Source organism: Sus scrofa, chromosome 14, assembly GCF_000003025.6.
Source record: "Sus scrofa isolate TJ Tabasco breed Duroc chromosome 14, Sscrofa11.1, whole genome shotgun sequence".
NCBI classification, from domain to species: Eukaryota; Metazoa; Chordata; class Mammalia; order Artiodactyla; family Suidae; genus Sus; species Sus scrofa.
The window spans coordinates 40201157-40227893 of NC_010456.5; the positions used below are offsets into that span (position 1 = coordinate 40201157).

Consider the following 26737-nt stretch of genomic DNA (forward strand, 5'->3'; position numbering starts at 1 on the left):
TCCAACCCAGAGTGAAAAACATAGCAGGTGCTCAATTTAAAAGCTTCACAGGAGTTCCCGTCGTGGCACAGTGGTTAACGAATCCAACTAGGAACCATGACGTTGTGGGTTTGATCCCTGCCCTTGCTCAGTAGGTTAACAATCTGGCGTTGCCGTGAGCTGTGGTGTAGGTTGCAGACGCGGCTCGGATCCTGCATTGCTGTGGCTCTGGCGTAGGCTGGCAGCTACAGCTCCGATTCGACCCCTAGCCTGGGAACCTCCATATGCCGCCAGAGCAGCCCAAGAAATGGCAAAAAGACAAAATAAATAAATAAATAAATAAATAAAAGCTTCACAGAAACTGTAGGTGCCACAAACACCCAAGGTCACTGCTGAGCAGTGTGGACTGTCACCCTGAGAAAAAAAGACATGATTAAGATGTCTGCCAGGAGTTCCCTGTGGCGCAGCAAGTTAAGAATCTAGCACTGTCACTGCAGTGGCTCGAGTTGCTGGTATGGCATGGGTTCAATCCCTAACCCGGGAACTTTCACATGCTGCAGGCGTGGCCTACACCTTATCATGTATGTGTGGACCTGTTTGGGTCTACCTTCTCCCCAGAAGTATAAGCTCCTCTGTCTTGTTCCTGCTTCAGCCTCAGCTCCTGGAACAGCACCTGGCACATAGGGGGCCCTCAACAAATACTTCAGTGACTGAATGAACTAAAACCTATGTGTATAGTTAACATTAGCAACCAGCAAAAGAAAAACCCAGGTTCAAGACACAGAAAAAACCACCATGGGAGTTCCTGTTGTGGCAGTGATAATGAATCCAACTAGTATCAATGAGGATGCAAGTTCGATCCCTGGCTTCGCTTAGTGGGTTGGGAATCTGGCATGGCGGTGAGCTGTGGTACAGGTCACTGATACAGCTTGGATCCTGAGTTGCTGTGGCTGTGGTGTAGGCCAGTAGCTGCGGCTCTGATTTGACTCCTAGCCTGGGAATTTCCATATGCCGTGGATGAGGCCCTAAAAAGCAAAAAAAAAAAAAAAAAAAAAAAAAAAAAAAAAAAAAGAAAGAAAGAAAGCAAAAAAGAAAAAGAAAAAACCACCATGGTCTCAAGCTCTTGACGCATCCTGCCCCATAACTGCAATTACTCCAGGGTTGACCCCGCCCACTCACTAACTCAGAAGCACATTGACTTACCTTGGATGATGATTATGAGAATTCACTAGAGACATGTCAACAAGAGAACCTATGATGAACCATCTTATAAGACGATCTTTTAAAAGGTGACAATGAAACCCACACTCTGAAGGGGGATTTCCGGCATACCCACCTGTGAGTTTCAGTGGCCTTATCCTTCTGTCAATCGCTGACGGCAATTCTATGTCATCCCCAGAAGTTTGCTGGATAAACTTCCATGGATGAGGCCAACAATATGTCTCTACTGTGTCCAGTAGAGCTGCTTATGGAGTTCCAATGCCAATCCCAATTTACCTGCACAGCCTTCAATAAGTTTCTACAGCCCCTTTGCACCTCCTCTGAGCCCATTTTCATGACAACTCGTTGAGATATATGGGTGGGTAGTACTTTTTCTCATTTTGCAAAAATGGAAAATGGGCTCAGATGTTGGTACTTGGCCAAACTTTGTGGCCAAGAATCAGATCCGTACCAAGATCCTCACTCTTTTTGTTAAACCATAAGACCATTCCTCTTCCCCTCCACTAAGCACAATCAGACATTCAAAAGAACCTCCCAAACTCTGGTTGGAAAACATGCTGAAAGGCAAGGCAGGGAATATGAAAGGAACAGGCATAGAACAGAAGAGAGAATTTAAGGTTCAAAGCACATGGCAAGAACCACATCAGCCAGCTCAACACTGAAATCCAAACACAGTGAAAGGAATGATTAGCCAGGAAAAAACAAAATGATTTACATTATTGCATTTTCTGGTTTCTTATTTTCCGGCTGCCTTCCACACATGCCCTGAAGGCAGAGACCGCATTTCTCTTGCCCATCACTGTATTCCCAAGGCCTAGGCACCATGCCTGATGCAGAGAAGTTCAAAGACACTTGATAAATAGATGAACGTCATTATGCTGCGCTCACATCCATCCATCAGTCACACACCCCAGGAGAACTCAAAGTGCCTGGTCACCTGGCACTAAGAGCACTGGTGAAGGTGCTTACATATGTTCAAACTCTGTGCAGAGAGCTAACCAGCATGATTCCAAATGCCTAGGGAACCTACCAGTTTGTTCCAGATGTCTCCTTGCCGCTTGGCTCTTGCAGGAAAGACAATGCGAACCAGTAGGCAGGTCCAGGACAGGGCCAACAAGGCAGCCGAGCCACTGCTCTTACTAAGAGGGCAGAGGAAGAGTGGGGAGAAGAGAGCTAAGTTCAGAGCACCAGCCTCCTTTTTTTTTTTTTGTCTTTTTAGGGCCACACCCACGGCATATGGAGGTTCCCTGGCTAGGGATTGAATTAGAGCTATAGCTGCTGGCCTATGCCATAGCCACAGCAACTCAGCATCCAAGTCGCATCTGCAACCTATACCACAGCTCACGGCAATGCCTGACCATTAACCTACTGGGCGAGGCCAGAGATCGAACCCGCAACCTCATGGTTACTAGTTGGATTTGTTTCCACTGCACGACAATGGGAACTCCAGCAGTCTCCATCTTGAGAACAAATGCTCACCCACCACAAAGCCCAGCCTGATATGTAGGACTCTCTACTGACTGACAATTGGACAGAACTGGAAAATGGTTCTAAACAAATCATTTGTGATAATTCAGGACAAGGCATACAGGCCCCATCAGCCAAACTCCCAAATATAGCAATCACAAATATAAAAACAAAAGGATGGGAGTTCTGTTGTGGCTCAGCAGGTTAAGGATCCAGTAATAAAGCTGGGGCCGCTGCTATGGTGCGGGTTTGATCCTTGGCCTGGGAACTTCCACATGCAGTGGATGCAGACAAAAAGGGGAAAAAAAAGGATGGTTCCTTCCATACAGTGCCAGTGGGCATGTGGTTTCTCCTTAAAACAGCCTTGCTTCAATAGTTTCCCAACCCTATTCCTTAAGAAAGTGGTCTCTCCACTGGGCCTGACACCCTGGCTCCTCCCATCATTCAGACGGCAGACTTCTGGCACCACTTAGAGTTGCAAAGGGGAAGCGGACAGGCACGTTCACACCTGCTCATCTGCACCGGCTTCTCCGGAGTAGAACCCCTGGTGGGCAACCACCTTTACCTCTTACCTGGGCACACCTGCTTTGGAGCCAATCCCTGAAGACTGTAGAGAATTCAGAAGGTTCTTAGCAGTGGCTTCTGGCTGGGCCTCAGCCAACTGCTGGATGGCTGCCTGCAGGGCCCTGCGTGAGGCTGCATCTCTAGGGGGAGGAAAGAAGGGGGAAGTGAACATGTGGACTCAGGGCAGGGCAAGGGTGGCGGGCTTAGGCCAAGCTGGTCTTTCTCAGGAAAATGAGATTGTACTGTATTTCAGTGGGTCAAAGATGAGAGTATTAGAAGTAACTGGATAAATCTACCTCATCCTAGAGTTCTGAAAGTAGCTAATAAAGGCAAATGAGCCTTAAGGCTGTTAAAGGGAACAGCTCCATTTATGGAACACTTACTTGGCCTCAAACTAGGCCAAGTGCTTTTACATGCATGACTGGTGACAGACTGAGCACTCTAGTGGCAGGCACTGCTCCAGGAACTTGAAACTTACTAACAACCACCTATGAGGTAGATAATAGGATCATCCCTAGCTTGCATATGAAGAAACTGAGGCACAGAGAGTTTAAGAAACTTGCCCAGGATGCAGGCAGCCTGGTCCCAAAGTCTGGGCTCTAACTACTACCTATGTCACCCCACTGCACAAAGTGCTCAATCACCGGGCTTTTGGTTAGGACTCACCTGTATCGATGCAGAGTCAGGCAGAATAATCTGCAGAGCCCCTTCACTGCTCCCTCCGGTAAATCTAAAACCAAAGATTATACAGAGATTAGTCTATAAAAACCACTTCCTGGGCATCTACCTGAGCCAGGCATTCTGCTGACATGATCTCGGCCCACTGGACACTCCCAATACATTTGAGATAGAATTCCAAAAAGGAAAAAGTAATGACAAAATAGGACTCAAAAGAAACATCTAGTACCGAAAAGCTCTCAGACAGACATCAGTTTACTGAATGAAACCAAGGCAAGACAAGTGGCCTCAAATTTTAACATGCTGTTGAGTGGAGGTGCTAGGGTTCTAGAACTCTTCTGCTTCTTGATCCAGGTCCCAGTCACATGGCTGAGTTTAGTTTGCGATAATTCAGTAAGCTGTTCACTTATGGTACGTGTACTTTTCTTTATGCACATTCTAATAGATGGTTTTAAAACAGAGGACAAAAATTAGAGTATTCTGATGGATCAGAAAAGGGAAGATGGAGTTCCTGTCGTGGCGCAGCAGAAATGAATCCTACTAGGAACCATGAGGTTGCCGGTTCAATCCCTGGCCTCACTCAGTGGGTCAAGGATCCGGCGTTGCCATGAACTGTGGTGTAGGTTGCAAACATGGCTCGGATCCTACATTGCAGTGGCTCTGGCATAGGCTGGTAACTACAGCTCCAATTAGACCCCTAGCCTGGGAACCTCCACATGCTGTGGGTGCAACCTTAAAAAAAAAAAGTTCCCGTCGTGGCGCAGTGGTTAACGAATCCGACTAGGAACCATGAGGTTTCGGGTTCGGTCCCTGCCCTTGCTCAGTGGGTTGACGATCCAGCGTTGCCGTGAGCTGTGGTGTAGGTTGCAGACGCGGCTCAGATCCCGAGTTGCTGTGGCATTGGCGTAGGCCGGTGGCTACAGCTCCGATTCGACCCCTAGCCTGGGAACCTCCATATGCCACGGGAGCGGCCCAAGAAATGGCAAAAAGACAAAAAAAAATAATAAATAAAACAAAAAAAATAAAAAAGAGTTGAGTAGATTTTAAAAAAAAAAGAAAGAAAGAAAGAAAAGGGAAGAACACCTATAATGGAGTGGTTTCTGGAGGTTTTAAGGACCAGAAGCTTGGCCTTAAGAGAGGAATAGGCTGTGGAAAATGGAAAGCGAGGGGCGTGCATGCTGAATGGTGTTAAGAACATGAATGAAAGTACGGGGGTAAGAAGGCATAATGCCTATGCAGGACACCTGAGGAGGATGTGGAGGAGGAGAAGTAACAACTCCCAATACTTTACTAGTGCCCACAAAGCACCTGGCTCTGTTCTCAGCATTTTATACACACTAGCTGAATTCCTATTAGGTAGGTACTGCAGTAGAGCGCCCCCTTTTTTTCTCTTGGCCATACTTGTGGTATATGGAAGTTCCCAGGACAGGGATCAAATAGCCTCTTCTAACTAGGACCCTGTTGAGGAATAATCAGAAAGACTTTTGAAGGTGCCACAAAACTCACACATTAGAGCTTTAATACAAAGGAGAATCTCCAAGAAGCTCACAAACAGCAATTTACTTAATTTACACACAGCTTTAACAAGCTTGGGTATGTAACCAGGCAACAGTAGATCAGAAGCAGCAAATGAGAATGTGAGTGAAAGAGCGGTAGGAAGTAGGCTCTTTACTAGTAAGTGACAGCTGACAGAAGGGGAAACCCAACTCCATACCACCATGGCCATCAAATTGCAGCAAAGAGAGGAATCAGCCAGGGGGCTTGTTAAAACACAGATGCTGGGCTCCACCCTCATGGTTTTTCTGAATCTAAGTTTTTGCGGTGGAGTCGAGAATCTGTATCTCAAACAAGTTCTAAGCTAATGCTGATACTGCATCTAGGGACCACACTTTGTTTTTTTGTTTTTTTTGTGGTTTTTTTTTTGCCATTTCTAGGGCTGCTCCCGCAGCATGTGGAGATTCCCAGGCTAGGGGTCTAATTGGAGCCATAGCCTTTGGCCTACACCACAGCTCACGGCAACACCGGATCCTTAACCCACTGAGCAAGGCCAGGGATGGAACCTGCAACCTCATGGTTCCTAGTCGGATTCGTTAACCACTGCGCCACGAGGGGAACTCCAACTCCACGGGACCACACTTTGAGAACCAATGCTGTATAGCAAAAACACACCAAAAGGAAATGCAAAAACTGAGTTAAAACTAATGAATTTTTTTTTAAAAAAAAAGGTAAATTAGTGGATGCAAATACATTTTTTTTATGACCTGCGGCACCATTTTTCCCAGTCACTGTTCTTCCGTGGTAACAAGTGATTTGCTAACAAAGGATTCCAAGACCATATAAGTTTGCACGATGTCACCTTTTAATTCAGTGTTTTCCTTGAACCTCTTTTTCTTTGTCGAAAACCTGCCCAGGGTTTGGGCAGCCCATTTTGAGAAATGCTGGCACATGTAATTATTCTGATTCTGTACAACAACTGAGGGTTCTTGCTGTGACCTCTGAGGGGTGTATAAGACTAGTTTCCCTTCAACAAGTAAATCCTCATTTTGCTGTTGTTGTTGTTTTGTCTTTTTAGGGCTGTACCCGAGGTAGATGGAAGTCCCGAGGGTAGGGGCAGAATTGGAGCTGCAGCTTTTGGCCTATACCACAACCACAGCAACACGGGGATCCAAGCCGTGTCTGGGACCTACACCACAGCTTGCAGCAACGCTGGATCCTTAACCCATTGAGTGAGGCCAGGGATTGAACCCACGTCCCCATGGATACTAGTTAGGTTTGTCACCACTGAGCCATGATGGGAGCTCCTGCTGCTGTTGTTTTTTAGGGCTGCACCTGCAACATATGGAAGTCTCGGGCTAGGGATCAAATCAGAGCTGCAGCTGCCAGCCTACACCACAACTCACACCATCAATGCATCCTTAACCCACTGAGCAGAGCCAGGGATCAAACCCGAAGCCTCACAGATACTAGTTAGGTTCATTACTGCTGAGCCACAATAGGAACCCCCTGCATCCCATAAATTACTTACTGTTATCTTTCAGAATTATTTCCAATCAAAATGGTTAAAATTGTAAAAAGATTTGGCATCTAGAAGGATAAACTCTGCACCAACCCAAATGTTTCAATGCACATTATAACAAGCAAATACATATAGTAAAGGCAGAAGATGCTTTAAGGGAGTTCCCACTGCGGTGCAACAGGATTGGCAGCATTTTGGGAGTGCTGGGACTCAGGTTCGATCCCCAACCCAGCACAGTGGGTGAAGGATCTGGCATTTGCTGCAGCTGCAGCTTAGGTCAGAGCGTGTATCGAATCAGATCCCTGGCCCAGGAACTCCATATGCCACGGGGTGGCCAAAAAAGAAAGATGTTATCAGGAGAAAAGACCATGGTTCTAAGCAGAAAAAATGATTATAGTTTGAAATGAAATCATCACTAGGCCACAGGGATGGAAAATAAATACCTTTTCCAGCAACACATTTCCCCAGTTCACTAAGGATTTCTCTTCGTTCCTTCACACTGGCTGTTGTCACCTTCCCTGCAAAACGCTTTAGTGTCTCGGAAACCTGTGAAGACCAAGCCCAGAAAGAAAATGTCACCAGTCAGACGACAAACATTGGAAGGGAGAGACAGAGAGCGCATGCACCAGGATGCTACAGAAGGAGGGATGCAGAATTCAGTGAACCGCTTTCTCACCCAGGGTTTTTCAACCTCCATACTCCTGACTTTGGAGGCTAGATAATTCCTTATTGTCGGGGTTGTCTTTAGACACTGTAGGATTTTGAGTAGCATTCCCGGCCTCTACCCACTGGACACCAGGAGCAGCATCCCATCCTCTGGCCTCAGTTGTGACAATCCTAATTGCTTCCAGACCCTGTCAAACATCTCCTGGGGGACAAAATCACCCCAGCTGAGATGTACTGCTTTAACTCAACCAGTCAGCTACTCTCATTAACCTCACTTAAACTTGGACAAAAAGAAGAAAGGCAAAAGGCAAAAACCTCAGGACAGAAAATATCCTTTTCAGTAGTTCCCTTGTGAACCAGACATTGTGTCTGTGAGGATGCAGATTCGATCCCTGGCCTTGCTCAGTGGGTTGAAGATCCAGCATTGCCAAAAACTGTGGCAGAGGTCAGAGATGGAGCTCAGATCTGGTGTTGCTGTGGCATAGGCCTTAGCTGCAGCTCTGATTCAATTCCTAGCCTGGGAACCTCCATATGCCACAGGTGGGGCTATAAAAGGAAAGAAAAGAAAAAGAAAATATCCTTTCTGGAGTTCTCATGGTGGCTTAGCAGTTAACGAACTCAACTAGTATCCACAAGGATGTGGGTTTAAGCGCTGGCCTCGCTCAGTGGGTTAAGGATCCAGCGTTGCCATGAGCTGTGGTGTGGGTCGAAGACATGGCTCGGATCCTGCATTGTTGTGGCTGTGGCTAGGCCGGCATCTGTAGCTCTGATTGGACCCCTAGCCTGGGAACCTCCATATGCCGCAGGTACGGCCCTAAAAAGACAAAAAAAAAAAAAAAAAAAAAAAAAACTCCCATAAGAAAGAATGTCCTGGCAAGTCACAAGCACAGTTGGCTAAAGGGCAAAAGGTTAAGAAACTGAATCCTAGCTCTGCCTCCTATCAGCTGTGGAAACTCAGTCAGATTCCATCACCTCCTTGACCTTCATGTTCCCCATCCATACAATGAGATAACAGCGCCTATCTCACAATTGTTACAGAGACGAAGTGCAATCAGTACGTAGAGCATTTACTCTCATCCCAAGCACAAAATCAGCTACTACTACCAGCAAGCCTTTAAGGTAGGCATCATATCCCCATTTTACACATAATGAAGAAACTCCCAGAGGGGAAACCATTGCTCAGACTGGAGTCAAGAACCACAGCACCTGCAGTTTTGAAACTAAACATGAAACCAATAGGTCTAAAAACTAATGCTGACAAGTCCTTAGCTTTCAACCACCATCCATGTAACCACAACTGCATCCCCTTCTGCACAAGGACATAAGCAGAAGGCCTGGAAAGAGGGGCAGTTTGCAAATATCCCTGAAAATCTGCTCCTGAACAACATTCTACAGGCGACAAAGAGGCCAGGTCCTAAAGACATGAGCAGCAGAGCAGGGCATAATAAGACCCAAGTGACTAACACCCTGGTGTCGCCATCTTTTTCTTCTGAGGGTATTTCGCAGGGAGGCCTTATTAGTAGAATAAGACTCCACGACTCATACAGAAATAAAATAATACTGATTTTTTTTTCTTAAGGTTAAATCCCTGCTATAAGGCTATTGGCAATGAATAAACTCATGTCCAAAACTCTGTCTTCTACATAAATGATTTAACACTGTCTTTTGTTTTTAGTCATACATGCATATAATTACAGAGTCAAAGGTCAAAGAGTTCTGCTCTAAACACCAGTCCCTTGCCCCACACTCAATGACAACTTTTCACCAATACTGGCTATTTTGGTAGTTATCTCCATACCTCTAAATAATTTGCTTCTGCTACTACTTTTGCCTTTCTACCAAAGATCTCTCTCCTCCAACTCCACCAGACACTCCCCATCCTCCCAACACAATTCCTCAGTTTCATAACATGAATTAGCCCAGCAATTTATATGCAAATGGCATTCAACTTCTCTTTAAAAAATTGTTTACTCTCCTGCACAGCTTTGTTTGTCTTTTTAGGCCCACACCTTTGGCATATGGACATTCCCAGGCTAGGGGTCAAATCAGAGCTGCAGCTGCCAGCCACAGGCACAGCTGAGTAGGCATCATATCCCCACTTTACACATAATGAAGGTCTTCGACCTAAACACACAGCAACACCAGATCTTTAACCAACTGAGCGGGGCTAGGAATTGAACCTGCATCCTCATGGATACTAGTCAGGTTTGTTACAACTGAGCCACAATGGAACCTCCATCCTACACAGCTTTTTATTTTTTATTTCTTTATTTTTTATATATATATTTTTTATTTCCCCAATACATTATTTTTTTCCTACTGTACAGCAAGGTGACTCAGTTACACACACATGTACACATTCTTTTTTCTCACATTATCATGCTCCATCATAAGTGACTAGACATAGTTCCCAGTGCTACACAGCTGCACAGCTTTTTAGAATTAACCCTGGAGTTAAATAATTGCCCGTTCCCTTTTCATCTCTGTGTGCCTTGTTTTTATCTGGTCTATATATATATATATATTTTTTTTTTTTGGTCTTTTTGCTATTTCTTGGGCCGTTCCCGCGGCATATGGAGGTTCCCAGGCTAGGGGTCTAATTGGAGCTGTAGCCACCGGCCTATGCCAGAGCCACAGCAACGCGGGATCCGAGCCGCGTCTACAACCTACACCACAGCTCACGGCAACGCCGGACCATTAACCCACTGAGCAAGGGCAGGGACCGAACCCGCAACCTCATGGTTCCTAGTCGGATTCATTAACCACTGCACAATGACGGGAACGCCTGTTCTACATATTTCAAACCCAATTTTTCTGCCACTTGTCTAAATCTAAATACATTTAGGCAGATCAGGTTTTCTACCAAATTCCAACTTCCTGAATATGAATAAGCGTCTCCAGATCTTTCTGACCTGCCCCAATTTGGTGGGTGACTTCTTACAGTTGGGACACAGCTTACCCTGAAAATGTACTCTTTCTTATGTTTGGGTGAAGCACATTCTCCATCTTGTAAAGTTCTTGCAAGTTTGAAATGTTCTAGCCTCATACCTGAAGTCTGTCTGGATACAGAATTCTAGGTTGGGAGTTCCCGTCGTGGCTCAGCAGTAACGAACCTGACTAGCATCGCTGAGGATGCAGGTTCAATCCCTGGCCTCACTCAGTGAGTTAAGGATCCAGTGTTGCCGTGAGACGTGGTGGACGTCACAGACGAGGCTCGGATCTGACTTTGCTGTGGCTGCAGCATAGGCCAGCAGCTACAGCTCCGATTCGACCCCTGGCCTGGGAACCTCCATATGCTGCAGATGCGGCCCTAAAAAGACAGAAAAAATAAAATAAAATAAATATTTGTTGAGTACCCACAAGGCAAAAAAAAAAAATCTAGGTTGAAATTTTCCTCCAGAATACTGAGAACCTTTCTCCACTGAGTTCTAGCTTTCGGGATTGTAGGGAATCCCAACACAATTCTGACTCTTGATCCTTTGTACGAGACCTGATTTTCCGCCCTGGAAGCTTTAAGATCTTCTCTTTGTGTCCAAGGTTTTGAAATTTCACGTTAATGTGCTTTGTTGTGAGTCTATTTTCATCCATTATCCTGAGCATTTTTGATCTGAAAATTCATCTTTCAGTTCAGGGAAAGTTATCTTGAATTACTTTGTTGATGATTACCGTGGATAATGGACCTCCTACACTTTTGTGTGATCCTGTTTTACACTTTCAGAAACTTCCAGTCTTTTGCCAAGGTGGAGAAAGAAAGCTGGGCATCTGACCGCAACTGAAAAAGGCTTTTCTTTCTTCTTTTTTTAAATCATTTTTGGCCGCCCCATAGCATATGGTGTTCCCAGGCCAGGGATCAGATCCAAGCCACAGTTGCAACCTGTGTGGCAGCTGGCAGCACTGGATCCTTAACCCGCTGTGCCAGGCTGGGGATCAAGCCTGCATGCAATCCAGTGCTCCAGAGATGCTGGAGATCCCACTGCACCACAATGCGAACTCCTGAAAAGGGCTTTTCAATCCTCCTAACTTAGCTCCTCCCCACTCAACCTGACTTCCAGAGGTTAGCTGATACCACCAATTCCCTCCTGCCGGAGATTGCAATGTAAATCAGGCTGGTTGTCAACTTTCCTAACTGTTGGCTTAGGATTCATTTTCCCTGGGTCTGCCAAATCTCTTACCACTCATCACTTTCTAGTTTCCAAAAGTTTGCTGCTGGCATCTGCTTCCCACTCTTCCAATTCTTACGAGATTTTTTTTTTTTTTTTTTTTGTCTTTTTGTTGTTGTTGTTGTTGTTGTTGTTGCTATTTCTTGGGCCGCTCCCGCGGCATATGGAGGTTCCCAGGCTAGGGGTTGAACCAGAGCTGTAGCCACCGGCCTACGCCAGAGCCATAGCAACGCGGGATCCGAGCCGCGTCTGCAACCTACACCACAGCTCACGGCAACGCCGGATCGTTAACCCACTGAGCAAGGGCAGGGACCGAACCCGCAACCTCATGGTTCCTAGTCGGATTCGTTAACCACTGTGCCACGACGGGAACTCCAGATTATTTTTTTTTTATACACTTTACTAGGTTTAGTGAGGCTTGAGGAGACAGCAAAAATAGATGCATGTATATCATATAATCCAGCCTCCACCCAGAATCCCCACATAGCTGTCCTTCCATGCTAATATTAAATTCCTGGCTATAGCTTCCCCCCTGAAGATGAAAGAGCCTTCCAAGTTTAATCAGAAAATGAATGTTAGGAGTTCCTGTCGTGGCTCAGTGGTTAATGAATGTGACTAGCATCCTTGAGGATGCAGGTTCGATCCCTGGCCTTACTCGGTGGGTAAAGAATCTGGCTTTGCTGTGAGCTGTGGTGTAGGTCGCAGATGTGGCATTGCTGTGTCTGTGGTGTAGGCTGGCAGCTACATCTCTGATTCAATCCCTAGCCTGAAAACCTCCCTATGCCATGGATGCGGCCCTAAAAAAATAAAGAAAATGTATGTTACCAACACAGGATCCTGTCAGAATAAAACTGAGGAAGAGCACACTAAGATCCTTCAGAGAAGTCTTTTTTTTTTTTTTTTGGCTTTTTTTGCTATTTCTTTGGGCCGCTCCCAAGGCATATGGAGGTTCCCAGGCTAGGGGTTGAATCGGAGCTGTAGCCGCCAGCCTACGCCAGAGCTACAGCAACGCGGGATCCGAGCCACGTCTGCAACCTACACCACAGCTCACGGCAACGTCGGATCGTTAACCCACTGAGCAAGGGCAGCGACCGAACCCGCAACCTCATGGTTCCTAGTCGGATTCGTTAACCACTGCGCCACAACAGGAACTCCGAGAAGTCGTTTTTTGGTGAGATGAGATACAAACAGCGTTAAAGTTCACAGGTTTCTCTCTAGAGTAACACTGTTCAGGAGAACCCGCTGAGATAATGAAAATATTCTTCTGCACTGTACAATGCAGTAGCCACCAGCCATACAGGGCTACCTGTGCACTGAAATGTAGCTAGTGCAACCAAAGAACTGAATTATTATTATTATTCTTTTTTTTTGTCTTTTTGTCATTTTAGGGTCGCACCCACGGCACATGGAGGTTCCCAGCCTAGGCGTCTAATTGGAGTTGTAGCTGCTGGCCTACGCCAGAGCCACAACAACACCAGATCCAAGCTGCGACTTCGAACTGCACCACAGCTTGCAGCAATGCTGGATCCTTAAGCCACTGAGCAAGGCCAGGGATGGAACCTGCAACCTCACAGTTCCAAGTCAGATTAGTTTCTGCTGCACCACGACGGGAACTCCTTTTTTTTTTTTTTTTTTTTTTTTTTTGCTTTTTAGGGCCACACCCACAGCATATGGAAGTTCCCAGAGTAGGGGTCAAATTGGAGCTATAGCTGCCTATCTACGCCACAGCCACAGCCACACGGGACCTAAGCCATGTGTGCAACCTACACCACAGCTCACGGGTGTAAGGCAACAACGGATCCCAACCCACTGAGCAAGGCCAGGGATTGAACCCACATCCTAATGGATACTGTTGGATTTGTTTCTTCTGTGCCACAATGGGAACTCCCTTGAATTTTTAATCGCATTTAATTTTAACTAACTTAAGCAGCCACTTGGCTATTAATTAAATTAACTGGCTACCATACCGAACAACATAGCATAGGTTTTTTTTTTTGGCATTTGAGTTTTGAAGTTACACATTCAGGGGTGGTTTGGGAGCTTGGGGTTAATAGATACAAACTATTGGAGTTCCCGTCATGGCGCAGCGGTTAATAAATCCGACTAGGAACCATGAGGTTGCGGGTTCGGTCCCTGCCCTTGCTCAGTGGGTTAACGATCCGGCGTTGCCGTGAGCTGTGGTGTAGGTTGTAGACGCGGCTCGGATCCCGCGTTGCTGTGGCTCTGGCGTAGGCCGGTGGCTACAGCTCCGATTCAACCCCTAGCCTGGGAACCTCCATATGCCGCGGGAGCGGCCCAAGAAATAGCAACAACAACAACAACAACAACAACAAAAAAAAAAGGACAAAAGACAAAAAAAAAAAAAAAAAATAGATACAAACTATTGCCTTTGGAACGGATTAGCAATGAGATCCTGCTGTGTAGCACTGGGAACTATGTCTAGTCACTTCTGATGGAGCATGATAATGTGAGAAGAAAGAATGTGTACATGTGTGTGTAACTGGGTCACCGTGCTGTACAGTAGAAAAAAAAATTGTATTGGGTAAATAACTATTAAAAATAATAATAATAATAATTTAAAAAGTTATACATTCAGCATGTATTCTCCCAAGCCCTTTCAAATATCCAACAGCCATTGCATCAAAGAGAATAAAATTTTTTAAAAATTCAAAATTAAAAAAAAAAACCCAGAGTTCCCGTAGTGGCGCAGTAGTTAACGAATCCGACTAGGAACTATGAGGTTGCGGGTTCGGTCCCTGCCCTTGCTCAGTGGGTTAACGATCCGGCGTTGCCGTGAGCTGTGGTGTAGGTTGCAGACGTGGCTCGGATCCCACGTTGCTGTGGCTCTGGCGTAGGCTGGTGGCTACAGCTCTGATTAGACCCCCTAGCCTGGGAACCTCCATATGCCATGGGAGCGGCCCAAGAACTAGCAAAAAGATAAAAACAAACAAACAAAAAACCTAGGAATAATCTAAGGAGGCAAAAGACCTACCTGTACTCTGAAAACTGTAAGATGATGATGAAGGAAATGGAAGATGACACAAATAGATGGAAAGATATGCCATGCTTTTGGATTGAATCAATACTGTCAAATGACTATACTACCCAAGGCAATCTACAGATTCAATGCAATCTCTATCAAATCACCAATGGCATTTTTCACAGAACTAGAACAAAAAAATTTTAATTTGTATGGAAACACAAAAGAGCCCTAAGAGCCAAAGCAATCCTGAAAAAGAAAAACAGAGCTGGAGGAATAAGGCTCCCTGGCTTCAGACTATACTACAAAACTACAGTCTTTAAAGTCACGGTACTGGCACAAAAACAGAAATATAGATCACTGGAACAAGACACAAAGCCCAGTAAATCCCCAAGCATATATATGGTCAACGAGTCTATGACAAAAGCAGCAAAAACATACAGTGGAGGAAAGACAGTCTCTTCAAAAAGTGGTGCTGGAGGAGTTCCCATCGTGGTTCAGTGGTTAATGAACCGACTAGGAACCATGAGGTTTTGGGTTTGATCCCTGGCCTTGCTCAGTGGGTTAAGGATCCGGCGTTGCCATGAGCTGTGGTATAGGTGTAGGTCGCAGACGCAGCTCGGATCCCACATTGCTGTGGCTCTGGCATAGGCCGGTGGCTACAGCTCTGATTAGACCCCTAGCCTGGGAACCTCCATATGCTGTGGGAGTGGCCCTCAAAAGGCAAAAAGACCAAAAAAAAGTGGTGCTGGGAAAACTGGACAGCTACATGTAAAAGAATGAGATTAGAACGTTCTCTGACACCATACACAAAAATAAACTGGATTAAAGACCTAAATGGCATAAGGTCAGACACTATAAAACTCTTAGAGGAAAACACAGGCAGAACATGCTTCGGGACATAAATCGCAGCAACATTTTTTTTAATCTACCTCCTAGAGTAATGAAAATATAAATAAATGGGACTTAATTAAACTTAAAAGCTTTTGCAGAGCAAAGGAAACCACAAAAAATACAAAAAGACAACCCACAGAATGGGAGAAAATCTTTTCAAACGAAGCAACCACCAAGGGATGAATCTCCAAAATACAGAACGACTCATGCAGCACTGTATCAAAATACGCAACATACTAAGCTTTTCTTTCCAACACTCACTATGACAAACTTGGAACAAATTACCAGCCCTTCCCTTGCACAGGAAACTCTAAATACGCATCTCTTGAACACTCAAGTTAAAGGGTCACTCTGTGGACTCAGGGGCTCCATATCAAAATCAATTAATCGCCTTACTCTGGATACCCAAGTGAGCCAAGATGTCTTTCAAAGCCTGGTTTCTTTTTTCCAATATTGTCTTTTCACCCTAAAACACTCACAGCTACAAAGGAGGAAAAAGGGTTCCCCAGCCCTTTCCTGTACTATGAGGTACAGGAGATAACACTCAGGGTGACATGTGGTCGAGGAAAAAGGGTTTCTTTCCCAGCCCTCCCCTGAACTATGAGGTACAGGAGATAACACTCAGAGTGACATGACTCTTACTGAGTTGTGACAGTTCTTTCATCTAACACTAGACCCAATAACAACCATCGACATATATGAGACCCTACTTAATTGCACTGACTCCTCACAACAACCCTAACTACAGGTACTAATTTAGCCCTATTTTATGGATGAAAAGATTTTGAGACTTGGAAGGGTTAAGAAACTTGCCCAGCATCTCATAAAAACTGAGACTCAAAACTCAGATCTGTATGAATCCAAAGAATATGCTCTAAGTCCTGGCGCATAGTAGGTGCTCGAGAAATACTTGATGAATATAAAGTTTAAGCAAGAGTTGTCGATGGCCCGGGCTCGATGCCGGAGGGCTTTGGAGAAACCGAGCAGAGACCCCGAAAGGGGAACTTTGGAGACTCTGGGATCGGGGAGGGCCCACCAGTCTCCAGCTGCCGAGGCCCAGGCCAGAATCTCTCCTCGAGCCCGCGGCCGGTCAGCGCCGCCCGGGGCGGGACGAACCCGGGTCCATGAGGGGTCTGCCGGAGGAATTCCCGGGTCTGCCCCCTCCACAGCCGCCGCCTCCCGGCCCCCTAAGCCAGCGGCACGAGCAGTCCCGCCCGACAGCCGCCGTCTGCACCCAGTGGTTGGCCGCGTTGGTCTCTCAGCCGCCCGCCTCACCTGCGTGTCGGCCGCCATCCTGCCAGCGCTGACTCCGGAACGGCTTCCGGAGCGCTTCCGGGTCACAGCGCGGGCCCACGCGGCAGGGCGAGGCCGGGAAAGGGTTGGGACCCGGGGCTGGGGGCCTGGCGCCCCCGGGCGGGACGGCGGTCGCAGCCGCTCGGGCTTCGAGGCGGGCACGAGTCCGGACGCCTGGGTGCGCGCCAGATTTTCAAAGCCTCCTCCCCAGGGACCTTAGCAGCCCGGCCTCGTGAGATGAGGGTCCCTGAGGGCTTTTAACACGGTGAGACCAGACTGCGGCTCCGACCCACGAGTGCGCAGGCCCAGCCGACACACTCCTGAGTGAAGATGATTGTAGAAAAGTAGTTCCTAGGTGTTTCCTAGAGGAGTTTCCTTGATGACGGGAACAAAACTTGGTGAAAAGGCTGAGAGCAAACAATTGTCTTATCCTGCTAGAGCTTACACCCCAGCGTTGGACAAATGTGAAGTTTGGAGACAGTAGTAGTTAACTGTCAGCAGAGGATTCTGGAACTGAGAGCCTGGCCTGCCCTGGGACAGCTCCCTAAGCCAAGCCCACAGAGTGAAGGTTGATGGGGAATGTGCCTCACCACTCAGTTTATTACCCGGCACACACACCTGCCAACCTTCCCTAGCTTAAAAGAATACCGCCTGCACTGCACAGTTGTCCGTTAGCAGTGTCTCAAACTTTTAGAGACCTGGTTACAACTAGCACACTTACATCATGACTCAATACAAGAAGTCAAATGTAAGATTCACAACAAAACACCAACCCTTTCTTTCAGTGGGAGATGCTCTCTCTCCTTTAAATAATGGTCACCACTAAACTCACCATGAATTGGATCACCACTGTTTGAAAAACCCTGAGTTTCTTTCTCAATACTAATCCTATTCTAAAAGTATCGTAGAGCAACCCAGGCTAGTGGCCTGATGGTCATAGAAACAATTCTAGTTTAATAAGTTAAATCTGGGTCTAGAAAAAACATAGGATGCTGAGAGAGTAGTACTTCAAGATACCCAAGTATCAACTCCAAATAAAGCTCTTAAAACTTTATCATGGCTTTTTAGTGTCTGGCATACAGCACCATAACCTCAGTATGAACAAAATCAAGAGTTCAGACTTTTAGAAGTAAGCCTTTATTTCTTTGTTTCACAAATAAAGCTGGCTGACTTGGTTGCTTTTTGGTAATTTAGTCAAAGAGACCAAATCCCATATCCTCGTCCGACTCCTCCGACTCCTCCTTTGCTTCAACCTTGGCTGGGGCTGCAGCAGCAGCAGCAGGAGCAGCAGTGGTGGCTGCAGCCACAGGGGCAGCAGCCACAAAGGCAGATGGATCAGCCAAGAAGGCCTTGACCTAAAACAAGGGGAAAAGTTCATGTCAAAATGGTCTACAACCCTACTACCCACAACCCTTCAGCCTTGGCAGAGCTCTAGTTTTAAGGGCTAACTTCCAAGCCAGTGAAGCCTTCCCCTGGAAGTATCCAGGCAGGGCTACTTGGGTATGGCCTGGTAAGCTTAGACCCAACTCTTAACTAACCCTTCTAGAGGACACACCTCCCCTGGCTCAAGCATACAGTTGGCCCTCTGCAGCCACAGATTCCACATTTGCAGATTCAACGAGGATGGAAATTTGGAGAAAAAAAAAATTCCACAAAGTTCCAAAAAGTAAAACTTGATTTTGCTGTTCATAGCTCTTTACATAGCACTTATACTGTATTAAGTATTGTGAGTAATCTAGAGTTACATCGTTTTATATAAAGGACTTAACACTAGTGGATTCTGGTATGGGGGGGATTAATTCCCCTCAGGTATTGAGGAACTATACTCTTAAAAATCTGGGGAGTTCCTTTTGTGATGTAGCGGAAATGAATTGACTAGGAACCATGAGGTTGTGGGTTCGATCCCTCGCCTCACTCAGTGAGTTAAGGATATGGCATTGCTGTGAGCAGTGGTGTAGGTTGCAGATGTGGCTTGGATCCTGCATTGCTATGGCTGTGGCATAGGCCAGCAGCTACAGCTTGGATTAGACCCCTAGCTTGAGAACCTCCATATGCTGCGAGTGTGACCCTAAAAAGACAGAAAGACAAAAAACAAAAATTAAAAATCTGCTACACAAAAGCATTAACTCAGCAGACAGCTATTTATCCTCCTGCTGTCAGCTCTACTGTGGTCCTGGTGGATTCTTTTTACCTTTTCAGCAAGTGGGAAGGTGTAATCAGTTTCCACAGACAAAGCCAGGACCCGCTTGTACCCATTGATGATAGAATGGGGTACAGATGCAACAGTTGGGTAACCAATCTGCAGACATACGCTGGCAACATTGCGGACACCCTATGGAAGGAAAGGGAGGGGGAAAAAAAAAAATCACACTTTAAATGGAATGTCATAGAGACAACAAAGTCCAAACTCAACAGCAAATAAGACTTGCTAGGTTAGCATCTTAGCCTCACATAGGACACCTCACCTCCAACAAATGCTTCTGGCAGGGAAATTCAGACTCAGTAACTTCAAAATGCTTTTTGCTCTTATTCTCAACATGGACATTTCCTTTACCATAAGAATCACACTTACTTCAAAAGCCACTACTTTGTGAAAATATAAAGTATTAACTTGCGTTCCAAAGAGAGAAAACACATTAAATTGCAAACATGAATTTCATCTACTAGAGAGATTTCCAAAAACCAGTTGGTGTTTATAGAGTGTTTATAATGGCAATGTTTCATTTGCCTAAGAAAAAAATGAATTATATCTCCTATCACCTTAAAACTAGAAGATATGAGAGTTCCCATCATAACGCAGCAGAAACAAATCAGACTAGGAGCCATGAGGTTGCGGGTTTGATCCCTGGCCTCGCTCAGGGGTTAAGGATCTGACGCTGCCGTGAGCTGTGGTGTAGGCTGGCAGTTGTAGCTCTGATTAGACCCCTAGCCTGGGAACCTCCATATGCTGTGGGTGCAGCCCTAAAAAGTTTAAAAAAAAAAAAAGGTGTATTAGCAGCAAAAATAAGCAAGACTATCCCTGGAAGAGTCCCTATCCTCCCAAGACGGGGTACTTGACAACATTCATCCATTAACTACCTCATTTTTCTCATTCTTCCTTTCACTGATTGACTCTATTCGAAATCTCATGTCTTATTACAGGCCCTAGCATAACAGCCCTTACTGTGTGCCCAGCACTGTATACTCATTAATTTGTTAAATCCTTCATCAATTTTATACTGTTCTTGCCATTTTACAGATGAGGAAACTGAGATAAGAGATTAAACTGTCTTTGATTATTATACTGCAAGTCAGCCGCATGGCCAGGATTCCCTCTGAAGCTAGATATGCTCTCAACTATTAATATAAGAAAGTCCTGGAGGAGTTCTTATCATGGCTTAGCAGAAAGGAATCTGACTAGGAACCACGAGGTTGTGGGTTTAATTCGTGGCCGCGCTCAGTGGGTTAAGGATCTGGCGTTGCTGTGAGCTGTGATGTAGGTTGCAGACATGGCTCGGATCTGGTGTTGCTGTGGCTGTGGCATAGGCCGGCAGCTGTAGCTCCGTTTAGACCCCTAGCCTGGAAACCTCCGTATGGTGCGAGTGCAGCCCTAAAAAGAAAAAAAAAAAAAAAAAAAAATGAAAGGCCTGGGATGGACAGCCTGTACCTCCAGGAAGCGAGAATGCAGAGTTTCCTCGGTGATGTCAAGCACTTCAGGGTTGTAGATGCTGCCATTGTCAAACACCTGCTGGATGATCAGCCCAAAGGAGAAGGGGGAGATGTTCAACATGTTCAGCAACGTGGCTTCACTGGCTCCCACTTTGTCTCCAGTCTTAATCAGCTGCACATCACTCTGAAAAACAAGGTAGGTGACAGTTAACCCAGACATCCAGCAGGTCCACAGCAACCAAGCCCCCGCCACCTGCCTGGCTGGCACAGGCCAAGCCAGGCCCACTCACCAGGATTTCAATGGTGCCCCTGGAGATTTTAGTGGTGATGCCTAAAGCCTGGAAGAAGGAGGTCTTCTCAGGCCCCAGACCAGTGTTCTGGGCAGGTACAGTGACTTCGCATGGGGCTATGGCACCAGCACGGGCGGCAGCTGGCACCTGAACAAAAAGGACAAACAATGAGAAAACTTCTTTCCACAGCTACAACCTGAAAAAGATTGTCTTCTTTTTTTCTTGCTTTTAAGGAGCCAAAATTAATGATAAGGCCTCTTCAGCCAAGCTGATTCTCCCCTCACCTTATTGGCCAGCAGCATGTCCCTGATCTCAGTGAGGTCCTCCTTGGTGAACACAAAGCCCACGTTCCCCCGGATGTGAGGCAACAGTCTGCAAAGAGAAGTTTACAAGAGACGGTTAACTTTGAGCACCATTCTTCTCCAGGAAAAGGGAGAAGGATGGACAAAGATGCCCAGGAGGAATGACTGACTTCTCCAGGGCTGGGTTGTTTTCCAGGTGCCCTCGGATGGCCTTGCGCATCATGGTGTTCTTGCCCATCAGCACCACGGCTTTCCCGCGGAGAGACATGCGGATCTGCTGCATCTGCTTGGAGCCCACATTGTCTGCTCCCACAATGAAGCATTTCGGATAATCATCCAGAAGTTGCTGCCCAAACAAGCCAGACACGAGCAATGTTAACAGAAGGAAAAAGAAAGGATCAAGAAAAACCAAATCCCACAATCTCAAGTTTCCGTTTCACTCACTCCTTTTTATGCTTTTCAAATGTCTGAGGTTAAGACAATTCCTCCTACTAGCAGGCACCTGAGCTGTGAGAGCCAGATTTGCCTAAGATTTGCTTGTGGGGTATGAATGGTAAGATCATGTTTCTACATTCAACCCAAAGGTTTAATTGTAGCTTCCATTCTTAATTTTTCTCAATTAAGGCATGTTTCTGATCCACTAAAATGGCTGCATTAACAAAACCCAGTTTTGAAAATACAAAGTAAGGCAAACACAGCAAAACATTACTTGTAGAATTTAGGTTTCAAGTATGGATCATTGAAAAATTCCTTTAAGTTTTTTGTCTCAAAATCATGAAAAATGGAAAACATAATGGACTAAGGTCCACAAAGCTGCCTAACGCCTAAAGAGCAGCATGACCTGATGATCAACAATTCTGGGCAGCGAAGACCCACCTCAAGGCCACCCAAAAGAAAACATTCACTGAATTAGTTTCTTGACAGGATCTAAATCTGCAGCAACTTGCCTCTTTATAATGAATCATTCAGTGCCTCAGACTTCCCCAAAGATGGATACAAAAAAGTAAAAGTATGACCAGAGATCTTTAGAAGTACTCTTAAGAGCCATTTAACCTGCCTGAGCCTGTTTATCTGCAACACAAGGAAGCAGAGGAACGCTGACCTCAGGAAATTATTAAGATTAAAGAAGACTTGCCTAAAACGACCTAATTTGATGGTTGGCCACCTGCAGGCACTCAGCACCTGGCCGCTGGTTGTCCCTATTACTGCCCCGGGCAAGGCACCACAGTGGGCGGCCGAGACCTACCCCGCACTTACGATTATCTTAAGGAAGTAGTTGGACTTCCAGGTCGCCCTGTCTTCCCTGGGCATCACGGCGGTGCGTCAGGGATTGCCACGCAGGGTTTAAAGACGATGTCACTGAGAAAAAAGAGAGAAAATTCAGCATACTCCAACACGCGTCCCCACGGAGCGGCGGGCTCCAAACCCGAGGCCTAGGGGAGGAGACCACTCTCCCGCGCCCGGCGGCCCGAACGGGCCCTGGACTTGCCGCCAGCGGAGCCCCAGGCCAGAGAGGCCTGGACCCCGCGGCCCCCGAAAATATACCCGAAAGCCTCATTTCTCCCGCCGCCAGTCCCCTACGCTACCACAGCGGACGAACAGACCTCACACGAGGACGCCTGGCGAGAGGAGGGCTGTACGCCGGCGCGAGTCTTTTATATGTGAACAAAACAGCCAATCCAAAGCCGCAGACAGCGCCCCCGCCTATTGGCTGGCTTCAACGTCTGTCTGGAGAAGCTGGGTTGATCTATGCAGCCATTGGATGGTATCGCTGCCACTCCAGCCAACGGGACGCTGCCTTTAAACACGGTAGCTAAAGAAAGCACTGCTGTGTGTGGAAGGAGGTTTCTCAGAGGTGCTTCCCTCTGCTGGGCTGGAGCTGTTCTCGTGTAGAGAAGCTAGAGTTTGTGACCTGAGTCCACGTTTCCTTCTGTCACCTGGCCAAGTCGCAAGCTGAAGAGTATGACGTGGAGCTGAGAAATAATTGTACATGGTTGAGAAGCAGAATGGTTTCTTGTTTCTTCTACAGTTCTTCGCTCTTTGGAAACAAAGGGATGCTTTAAAACCTAAGTCTCAGAGTTTCCATTATGGTTCTACGGGTTAAAGACCAGACGTAATCTCCGTGAGGATGCCGGTTCCATCCCTGGCCTCGCTCAGTGGGTTAAGGATCCGGCTTTGCAGCAAGCTGCAGCGTAGGTCACAGATGCGGCTCGAATCCGCAGCTGCAGCTCCCCATTCCACCCCTAAAAGGAAAATAATAATATGGAGTTCCCGTCGTGGCTCATGGTTAACGAATTCGACTAGAAACCCGCATTCGAGTGCGGGTTTGATCCCTGCACTCCGTCAGTGAGTTAAAGATCCCGCGTTGCCTAGAGCTGTGGTGTAGGTCGCAGACGCGGTTCGCATCCCGCGTTGCTGTGGCTCTGGCGTAGGCTGCTGGCTGCAGCTCCGATTCGACCCCTAGCCAGGGAACCTCCATATGCTGCACGCCCTAGAAAAGACAAAAAAAAGAAAACCCACTTCCACTCCCTCTTTCCTCTGTTCCTATAGCACTTACACAGCACACTATATAATTTGTTACATTGTTTCGTGTCTCTATTTTTGCCTTATACCTGGCATAATAGGCATATGCTAAATATTTGTTGAAGAAAAGAATGCAGGGTTTGCAATCAGATAACCTGGATCCATATTCTTGTTCTGCCACTTGCTGGTTGTGTCATCTCAGGAAGCGATTTCACCTTGCTGACTCTGTTTCTTTATCTGTAAAATGGAGATAATAGTATTCACATTCTAGAACTGTTATGAGGATTACTGCGAGATATGTGTTAGGACAACACAATTCCTGGAATGTAGGAGGAAATCACTGTGGATGTCAGCTTATTTTTTAATTTTTTAATTTAAAAAAATTTTTTTGTCTTTTTGTCTTTTTCCAGGGCCGCACCCAGGGCATACAGAGGTTCCCAGGCTAGGGGTCTAATGGGCACTGTAGCCACTGGCCTACACCACAACCACACCAACACGGCATCTGAGCGGTGTCTGCCACCTACACCACAGCTCATGGCAGCGCCAGATCCTTAACCCACTGAGCAAGGCCAGGGATCGAACCCACAACCTCATGGATCCTAGTCTGATTCATTAACCACTGAGCCACAACAGGAACTCCTAATTTTTTAATTTTTTAATTTTTTTTTTTTTTTTAGGGCCAGGGGGCTGCATGTGGAAATTCCCAGGCTAGGGGTGGAATTGGAGCTGTAGCTGCTGGCCTGTGCCACAGCCACAGCAACACGGGATCTGAGCCATGTCTGTAACCTACACCATAGCTCACGGCAATGCTGGATCCTTAACCCACTTAGCAAGGCCAGGGAACAAACCCTCATCCTCATGGTTACTAGTCAGGTTCGTTACCACTGAGCCCCAACAGGAACTCCCGGATGTCAGCTTATTTTATTCATCATTCAACACTTATTTGAAAAATTGTACCTGTATCAATAATTTTTTTTTTTTTTTTTTTGGCTGCAAGCACATGGAAATTCCCTGGGTCAGGGATCGAACCTGCGCCACAGCAGCAATCCCTGCAGCTGCTGCAGTGACAATGCCGGATCCTTAACCTGTCCTGCCACAAGAGAATTCCCAATAAATATGTTGGTTTTTTGGGGGGGTGGGGAGGTGGTTTTGCTTGTATGTTTGTTTGTTTGTTTTTTGCTTTTTAGGGCCTCACCCATAGCATAGAGGTCTAATCGGAGCTACAGCTGCAGGCCTACACCACAGCCACAGCAACGCCAGATCCAAGCCACATCTATGACCATAGCTCATGGCAATGCCGGATCCTTAATCCACTGAGCAAGGCCTGGGATTGAACCTGCAACTGCATGGTTCCTAGTCAGATTTGTTTCCGCTGCACAATGGAAACGCCCCAATAAATATGTTTTTAATGAATGTGCTTAGGTCCTAGGGCAGAAAGGTGTCTTCATCTTATCTCCACCCTTTTTATTTGACCAAGTGAGAACTCTCCATATGGTGTTTTCAAGCTTCCCAGTGCTTTTGATAATGAGCCTGTTTAGAGGAGTGCTGGAGTCCATTACTGCTAAGATCTGTTTTTAGTGACAATGTATTACTGCATGCTCAGCACTGTGCTAAGTACTTTGTGCACATTATGGCCGTTAATCTTTGCAACAGCTCCCTGAGGAGGGACAGTATTAGTATATCGGTATTATCAACAAGAAAATTCACTAACAAGAAGTTAGTGATGGCTTCAGAACTGAAATCTAGGAGGAAGTTCAAAGCTCCTGGGCCTCACTATACCATACAGTCCCTTCCAAACCCTGAGGCTGTCTCCCTCCAAATGCACTTTTCCAAGTACATACATACTAGCATAGTAATTTCCCAAGGACATCCTGGATCCAGTGATACACTGTCTCTAATTGTAGTATATCAATATAATGGAATACCATGAAGCCATTAAAAAATGAGGCACACCTAGATTTATTGACAAGAAAAAATATAAAGTATAGATGAGTGAAAAAATGAAGTGTATCATATTAATTTAAATAAATATATCCAACCTGGGGAGTTCTCTTTGTGGCACAGTGGAAATGAAACCGACTAGTAACCATGAAGGTGCGGGTTCCACTCTTGGCCGCGCTTAGTAGGTTAAGGATCCAGCACTGCCGTGAGCTGTAGTGTAGGTCACAGACTCTGTTCAGATCCCACGTTGCTACGCCTGTGGCATAGGCTGACAACACAGCTCCAATTCTACCCCTAGCCTGGGAAACTCCATATGCCAGGTGCACGGCCCTAAAAAGCAAAAAAAAAAAAAAAAAAAAAAAAAAAAATATATATATATATATATATATATATACACATACATATATATGGGGCTAGACAAATTATCTTTGGGTGAGGGGTGAAGGTCATGTTCACTTCTGAGCTCAGTGTGAAATGGTCAGGGTTCACACTGGAAGTCAACGCATGGCTTTTGGAGGACCATTTCAAACAACAGAGAAACTGTGAAGCTATAAAGATATCCAGGAGCTCTTAAGGGCCCAGGCTAGAGTTGTGGCTCTGTTGAGAGGAAGGAGGAAGCATGCAAACACAGACATGAGCACCAGAGGGCAGTGGAGACCCAGCCTCAACTGTAAGTCATGCCACCTTCAACTGGGCAGGTCCTATACCCAAGGGGTGCCAGCACGTGGCAATAGTGGTGTCTGGTCAAGGTAGGAATACAGGCAGAGACAAACCCTGGGTTCACATCCTGTCTCTAGGCTCACTCGGAGGATTGCATATCATTTCTCCTCTCTGAACCTCTTTCCCCAGCTGCGAGTGTAAGGCGGTCCAGAGGCCCATGTCAGGATGCCTTCAGCAAACCCATGGGAAAGTGCAGTGGACAGGGCCTGGCCCACGCAGGAAGCCAGGAGAACCACAAGTGCCTGGTGGGGCAGGAATCCCATCCCTAGGACTTCGGCCTCAAGTAAGGGAATTTCAATGATTTACCCTCAAACTGTGGTCCTTGTAAGTCTGGGGTAGGGAGTTTGGTCTCTTCTGAAAGTTGTTATCTCAGACCACAAAGAACAGGCACTGGC

At 46.3% G+C, this 26737-nt stretch overlaps 2 protein-coding genes across 2 annotated transcripts in view; both read right to left on the bottom strand.

Annotated features, from left to right (window-relative positions):
- Positions 1 to 17027, bottom strand: part of GCN1 (GCN1, eIF2 alpha kinase activator homolog) — a 66769-nt gene extending 49742 nt beyond the window's left edge. Inside the window, exons 1-5 of the mRNA XM_021073134.1 lie at positions 16901 to 17027; positions 7369 to 7471; positions 3898 to 3961; positions 3240 to 3371; positions 2231 to 2339 (exon numbers count right to left, since the gene is read on the bottom strand). Of these exons, the coding sequence (XP_020928793.1) occupies positions 2231 to 2339; positions 3240 to 3371; positions 3898 to 3961; positions 7369 to 7471; positions 16901 to 16918 (426 nt within the window). The 5' untranslated portion in view covers positions 16919 to 17027. The remainder of the gene's footprint in view (positions 1 to 2230; positions 2340 to 3239; positions 3372 to 3897; positions 3962 to 7368; positions 7472 to 16900) is intronic.
- On the bottom strand, positions 18040 to 22787 carry RPLP0 (ribosomal phosphoprotein large PO subunit; the record flags this gene model as incomplete). The annotated part of the gene is given in 8 exon segments (NM_001098598.1): positions 18040 to 18273; positions 19110 to 19250; positions 20565 to 20750; positions 20857 to 21003; positions 21141 to 21228; positions 21329 to 21504; positions 22416 to 22517; positions 22763 to 22787. Coding segments are annotated over 7 exon segments (957 nt in total). The 3' UTR covers positions 18040 to 18108.